Genomic DNA, 7,500 nt, shown 5'->3' with positions numbered 1-7,500 from the left:
CACACACACACACACGTTCCAGTCACCCAGGCGTTCCAGTATTGACACTCATTACAGTCAGTTTACCATCCTCACCCACCCACACACTCACAGGCCCCTTAGACTCACCGTGGTTGATGGAGGCCGCGCTGGAGACCGGGTGTGACTTCTTGTACGTGGCGCTGTTCATGGTCAGCTTCCTCACGTTCTTGTCGGGGTGAAACACGATGATGTAGATTTTGGGTGAGTAGAGGCAGAAGAGAGCCACGGAGGCGGAAAGGGAGATGGCCACGCACAGAGTCGTGATCTGCACCTGTCGGGGATAAACGAGGCTTGTGTCGTTAGTGGGTCGTGGCGGTGAAGGTTGCAGTGAGGCACAGGAAGGAAGGAAAGGGAAGGGGAGGGAAAGTTGGCGTTCGAGAGGATGGTAAGGGAGGGAGCGTTATGGTTGAAGGGGAGGGAAAGGAGGGTAGATTAGGAAGGAAAGGGAGGGAAAGGAAGGGTTGCAGTGACACAGTGAGAGGAGGGAAAGGAGGATAGGGTAGAAGATGGTAGGGAGGATAGGTAAGGCAGAATAGGCTAGGGAAAGGTCTAAGAAGAGAGGAAGATAAGGGAGGATAGGGAAGGGGAGAGAAGGAAGAGAACAGTCAAGAGAGAAGATAGGACAGGAAAGATGAGGGAGAGGAAGACTGTCTGGTTGCAATGAAGAGCTAGGGAAGGGAAGGAAGAGTTGCAATGAAGTAGGGAAGAGAAGGTGAGGGAAGGGAGAGAGGGTAGTGGGAGGGGCTGGTTGGCTCCTGGCTGGTCTGTTAAGGAGAGGAAAGCGGCCGGCCTGTTTGGGAGTGTTTGGTTTTACGAGGCCTTAGCAGAGATGGGAGGAGCGTGTGGTTAAAGAGAGAAGGGGACGGGACAGGGAAGAAGAGGACACAGGGAAGAGGACAGAGAGAGAAGAAAATAAACAGGAGGAAGAGATGGAGACACAGAACACAGAGACAGGAAAGGATGGAGAGATGGAACAGACAGGGAAGGAGGAACAAGGAGGAAGGAATAAACAGGAGGAAGGAATGGAAGGATAGGACAGGATTAAGTCACAGGAAAGGATGGAGAGATGAGATAATGTGATTTAGAGACAGGAATGGAAGAAAAGACAGGATGAACGGAGGAAAAGGGACAGAGAGATAGAAGGAATAGGAAAGAAAGACCGAAAGGAAGAGAGACAGACGGAGGGATAAGATTAAACAAGGAAAATCAGAGAAAAAGGACAGAGGGAAGGAGAGACAGAGAAACAGAAGAGCGAAGAGAAGGAGGCTAAACAGGGAAGGGGCGACACAAAGAGAAAAAAAAAATACAAATGAAAAGAAGGAGAGAAGGAAAGAAAGAAAGAAAGAAGCAATTAAAAAAAAGACAGGAAAACAGAGACAGAAACAAGAAAAAAAACGAAAAGGAATGGAGATAAAATGGGAAGAGAGAGAAAAGAATGAACAGAGAGGACGAAGGGAGGGAGAGAAGAACAGACAGATTAACAGAAACAAGGGGAGGAAAGGGGGAGAGAAAATGAAGAAGGAAGAGGAGGAAAGAGGATAAATAAACAAGAGAAATCACATACGCTGACGAAAGAGAGAGAGAGAGAGAGAGAGAGAGAGGAGAGAGATGAGAGAGAGAGAGAGAGAGAGAGAGAGAGAGAGAGAGAGAGAGAGAGAGAGAGAGAGAGTGAAGTATGAGAGAGTAATTGCCACGGCGGGGAGAGCGAGAGAGAGAGGGAGAGGGAGGATGAATGGAGAGAGAGGGAGAGGGAGAGTGGGAGGGAGAGGATAAGTTGACATGGAACAGAGTGACCTGGGAGAGGGAGACAGATGAGAGAAGGACGACATGTACAGGGAGATTGGAGGGAGAGGAAGAGGGAGAGAATGGGGGAGCAGGTTAACAGGGCAGCTTGACAAGAAATGGAGGGTAAGGGAGAGGTGAGAGAGAGAGAGTCGAGGGAGAGGAGAGGGAGAGGTAAGGGAGAGTAAAGGGAGAGAAAATCATTAACTTCACCTTACTCTCAGGGAGAAAGAATAATGAGTACGTCACTACATATACGAAGGGAGAGGAGAGAGAGGGAGAGGGAGAGAGAGAGGGAGAGAAAGAGGGAGAGGAAGGGTAGGGATGAGCGGGAAGAAGGGAGAGAGGGAGAGAGTAAACTAGGAAGGAAAAGGGACAGGAAGAGAAAGGGAGGAAGAGAAGGAAGGAGAGAAAGGAGAGGAGGAAGAAGAGGTAAGGGAGAAGAGGAAGAGGAGAAAGGAATAAGGGAAGGAGGGAGGAAAAGAGGAGATAGATAGATAGATAGATAGATAGATAGATAGATAGATAGATAGATAGATAGATAGATAGAGAGAGAGAGATAGATAGAGAGAGAGAGAGAGAGAGAGAGAGAGAGAGAGAGAGAGAGAGAGAGAGAGAGAGAGAGAGAGAGAGAGAGAGAGAGAGAGAGATGGAGAGACAGATGAAAGGAGAGGAAAGAAAGAGGAGGAAGTAAATGAGAAAGGGAAACAGCGGAAGACAAAAAGAAAGTTTAAAGAGAGGAAAAGAAAAAGCAATAAAACAGAGGAAGAGGTGAAGTGGAAGACGATAAGAAAGAGGAGAAAAAGGTGGCGGAAGAGAAGAAGAAGAAGAAGAAAAGAAGAAGAAGAAGAAGAAGAAGAAGAAGAAGAAGAAGAAGAAGAAGAAGAAGAAGAAGAAGAAGAAGAAGAAGAAGAAGAAGAAGAAGAAGAAAGTAAAGAAAAGATAAAGGAAAACGGAAAGAAGAAGAAGAAGAAGAAGAAGAAGAAGAAGAAGAAGAAGAAGAGAACACTGTCTTATCGTGTCACCTTCTCTGCCGTCATTATCACCTTCGTGGCTTGGGGGAAAAAAGAAGATGGATTAGCAAAGGAGAGGAGAGAAGAGGAGAGGAGAGAGGAGAGGAAAGAGGAGAGAGGAAAGGCGGAAGACGAGACGAAGAAGACGAGAAGATAAGAGGATGAGGATGAGGAAGAAAAAGAAAGAAAAAACATAAAAGAAGAAAGAGAAAACGAAAAGAAGGAAGCACAGCGTAAGTGGAGAAGGAGGAGGAGGAGGAGGAGGAGGAGGAGGAGGAGGAGGAGGAGGAGGAGGAGGAGAACGAGAAGGCAGGAGCAAATGAAGAGGGAGGCACGAAAAATGAGAGGAGAAATGAAGAAGAAGGAGAAGGAAGGAAGGAAGAAGGAGAGGCACTGGAGAAGATAAAGAGGAGCATTTTGTCCTACACGGAAACTAAGTAACTCGTAAAGTGTAGCGAGGAAGAAAGAGAGAGAGAGAGAGAGAGAGAGAGAGAGAGAGAGAGAGAGAGAGAGAGAGAGAGAGAGAGAGAGAGAGAGAGAGAGAGAGAGAGAGAGAGAGAGAGAGAGAGAGAGAGAGAGAGAGAGAGAGAGAGAGAGAGAGAGAGAGAGAGAGAGAGGCAGATAGACAGACAGACAGATAGACAGACAGACAGAAGAATAAATAAAACAGAAAAAAAAAACAGAGAAAACCTTCCTTACTGTCTCTCTCGTCTCTCACCCTCTCCCACTCTCTCTCTCTCCATACCTTCACTCATCATTAATCAGGTTCTCAGGCTCGTCAACGCGGGGCCTCAGTGGCAGGTGAGGCTTAGAGGGATTCACGGGCCCGCTACTAATTACTCACTTGACTACAGGTAAGTTAAGGCAGTCAAGTCATTAGTCACGTGCTGAGAAAGAGCAGGTGCGCGTGACTTCAGGCTTTCAAGTGTGTGTGTGTGTGTGTGGGGGGGAGAGAGGGAGGATGGAGGGAGGAAAGGAGGGAGGGAGGGAGGGAGGGGAAGAGCAGAGAGAGAGAGAGAGAGAGAGAGAGAGAGAGAGAGAGAGAGAGAGAGAGAGAGAGAGAGAGAGAGAGAGAGAGAGAGAGAGAGAGAGAGAGAGAGAGAGAGAGAGAGAGAGAGAGAGAGAGAGAGAGACAGACAGATAGACAGACAAACAGATAGACAAACACAAATGGATAAAAAAAATATAAAGACAAGAAGAAATATCAAGAAAACACATATATACATACATACAAACAGACAGACAGACAAAGAGATACACACACACACACACACACACACACACACACACACACACACACACACACACACACTCTCCTCCAATTCTCATTAAGTTCTCAGTTAATCCAATGCAACTACGAAGATTACAAGTCCCAGAAAAACATCAGCAAGATAGACTCAGATTACAGAATTAGCAAGACGTCGGGCGGGGAAACATAAGCAAGTCAAGAAGTCCAGCGGGAGGAGCGGCCGGGAAGGAGATTGAAAGCCTTGAAACTGAATGATATTGAGGGCGGACTTGCCTTTATGGATACTGGACAAAAGAGAAAGGTTGATAAAACGTTCAGAAAGCAGCGAGGGGAAGAATGCATTAGTGTGTGCTGCGCGGCGCCCGTTTTCTCTCATCCCGTCTGGGAGAGCCGCGCGGTGTGTTGACACTGAGAAGACTGTGAAACTCTGCGGTCCGGGCCATCCACATTTCACTTACTCCGCCCCGCCGCTCCCTTGTTTTTAGGGGCTGTTGTGGCCTCGGCATTGTTGTGGATAGTGAGGCAGCGGTTGTTATTATTATTATTATTATTATTATTATTATCATTATTATTATTATTATTACTACTACTACTACTACTACTATTACTACTACTACTACTACTACTACTACTACTACTACTACTACTACTACTGCAGGGGCAATAAAATAACAATACTATGCTAAACCCTGCTAATAAAGAGGGCTGGAGGAGATAAAGAAGTCATAATAGAGGAGAAGAAATAACGTGAACTAAATTAGGAGCAATTAAAGAAATAGTAATAAAAAGAACTAAAAATAGGAAGAGAAACAGGGACTATAAAACAATAAAACCTTACTAAACCCTGGCAAAAGAGAGGATAGAAACAAATAAAGCAGGAATTGGGGGGGAATAAAGGAGCAGGAGATGTAGCAGGGGCAGGAGCAATAAAATAAGAACACTATGCTAAACCCTGCCAGTACAGAGGCTGGGGAAGCTAAGCCGAGTCCCGGGATGTCAACATTCTGAGCCGTCCAGGTAGAGAGAGGGCTGGCTGGCTGGCTGGCTGGCCGACTGACACGGGATGAGAGAAAAGGTATATTCTTCTATTCCTTCCCTTGCCTATTCTTTTTTTTTTTTTATTGTTGTTGTTGTTGTTGTTGTTGTTGTTGTTGTTGTTGTTGTTGTTTATTAGCCTATTGTCCTCCTCCTACTCCTCCTTCTCTTATTCCTTTTTCTTCTTCTTCTTCTTCTTCTTCTTATTATTATTATTATTATTATTATTATTATTATTAGTATTATTATTATTATCATTATCATTATCATCATTATTATTATTATTATTATTATTACTCTTATCATTATTATCAGCATTACCATTACCATCATCACCAAAAAAGTGTAGAGAATAGTATTAGTAGTATTAGTAGTAGTAGTAGTAGTAGTAGTAGTAGTAAATCCAAGTATTATATTAAACTTCATTTCTATAATAGACAGAGATTGGGAAGGATTATAACCTGTGTGTGTGTGTGTGTGTGTGTGTGTGTGTGTGTGTGTGGGACGTGGGAGAGAACAATCAGTGTATGAAAGTGTTGGAACGTGTCTTTGGTGGCGGTGAAGAGAGAGAAACAGGGACAAAAAAATGAAAGAAAGAAAGAAAGAAAGAAAGAACGAAAAAAAATAAGTAAGAAAGAAACTAAAATGAAAAGAAAATCAAAATGCTACTTTTGAATAGCCTCTGCATACCGGAAAAAAAAGATTATGAAAGGAAAAAGAGGAAAAAGAAAAAAAAAGTAGGAAGGGGAAAAATTGTCGACACCACTAAAAGAAAAAAAGAAAGAGCAAAGAGAAAATAGACGAGAGGAATCTATCTTTATCTATCTATCTATCTGTCTGTCTGTCTGTCTGTCTGTCTGTCTGTCTGTCTGTCTACACATTCGAACGTAAAAGTATGAAAGAAACTAATTTGAGTCGGAATGAACACACACACACAAACACACACACACACACACACACACACACACACACACACACACACACACACACACACACACACACACACACACACACACACACACACACACACACACATGCATATTTATTACATTCATCAACCCATGCATAAAATTTCACAAAAAGAAACATATGAACCATAATCAAAATACAGAAAAGTAAAAAAAAATAAACAAATAAAAGTAAATAAATAAACAAACAAATAAATAAATAAATAATGCGTCAAAACAAGCAAACAAACAAAAAAAAAGAAAACATTACAGATTTCACATGGAAGGAAAAAAATATACATAAAAAAAAGTGACAGTACTGATGACAAATGAGGAAAATGAAGAGGATATGAAGGAGAATAAGGCGATAAAACAAGAGAACTATGAACAGGGAAACTAACACGAACTTTAGCTAAAAAAATAAATAAATAAGGGAAGGTAAAGATAGAGAGGAAAAAAATAAAGAACACATCACTGAAATAGAACAAGAGGAACAAGAAGGGAGACGAGAACAAAAACAGGAACAAGGACATAGCAAGAATAAACCAAGAACAGAAACTAAAAAAAGAGAACGACAAGAGAGAAACAAAAAAAGAAAGAAACGACAAGACACCTAAATAACAAGCAAGAGAGAGAGAGAGAGAGAGAGAGAGAGAGAGAGAGAGAGAGAGAGAGAGAGAGAGAGAGAGAGAGAGAGAGAGAGAGAGAGAGAGAGAGAGAGAGAGTAAAAGGGCAAGAGATCAGGCGAACAAGGGAGTCAATCAACACACACACACACACACACACACACACACACACACACACACACACACACACACACACACACACACACACACACACACACACACACACACACACACACACATACCAAGAGCGAGAGAGAGAGAGAGAGAGAGAGAGAGAGAGAGAGAGAGAGAGAGAGAGAGAGAGAGAGAGAGAGAGAGAGAGAGAGAGAGAGAGAGAGAGAGAGAGAGAGAGAGAGAGAGAGAGAGACAAACAAATTAACTTCACAAACCTAACCTAACTTAACCAACAAAAACAATCGCTTCACTTACCTCATATGAATTTCCCGTGCCGAAGTATATAGGGACAAAGGCGAGCCATATAATGCAGGTAGTGTACATTGTAAACCCAATAAACTTGCTCTCGTTAAAGTTTTCAGGAATCTTGCGGGTCTTCACGGCGTAGACTGTGCACGTGGTGATGAGAAACATGTTGTAGATGAGGGAGAGGAGAAAAGACGAGTCCTTTATCCGGCACTTCAGTATCACCTGCTCCCTTGTCGGGTACTCGAACCGTGTGCCCGGGGTCTCTATGACAAGCCACACCACTGTCGCCACAACCTACAGGGAGGGAGACAGGAAGGGTGAAGGTGAGGGAATAGGTGAGTGGATGGGAGCATAGATATGATAAAAAAAAGTAATGTTTATTTTTTGTTTTGTTTCTCTCTCTC

At 43.4% G+C, this 7,500-nt stretch overlaps 1 protein-coding gene across 1 annotated transcript in view; it reads right to left on the bottom strand.

Annotated features, from left to right (window-relative positions):
• Positions 1-7,500, bottom strand: part of LOC135091264 (metabotropic glutamate receptor-like) — a 109,475-nt gene that overhangs the window by 13,943 nt on the left and 88,032 nt on the right. The window contains 2 exon segments of the mRNA XM_063988740.1: positions 109-292; positions 7,103-7,390. Of these exon segments, the coding sequence (XP_063844810.1) occupies positions 109-292; positions 7,103-7,390 (472 nt within the window).

Source organism: Scylla paramamosain, chromosome 37 (assembly GCF_035594125.1).
Source record: "Scylla paramamosain isolate STU-SP2022 chromosome 37, ASM3559412v1, whole genome shotgun sequence".
NCBI classification, from domain to species: Eukaryota; Metazoa; Arthropoda; class Malacostraca; order Decapoda; family Portunidae; genus Scylla; species Scylla paramamosain.
Note: the sequence above shows the minus strand (reverse complement) of the source record. Positions and strands in the feature narration are given on the sequence as shown.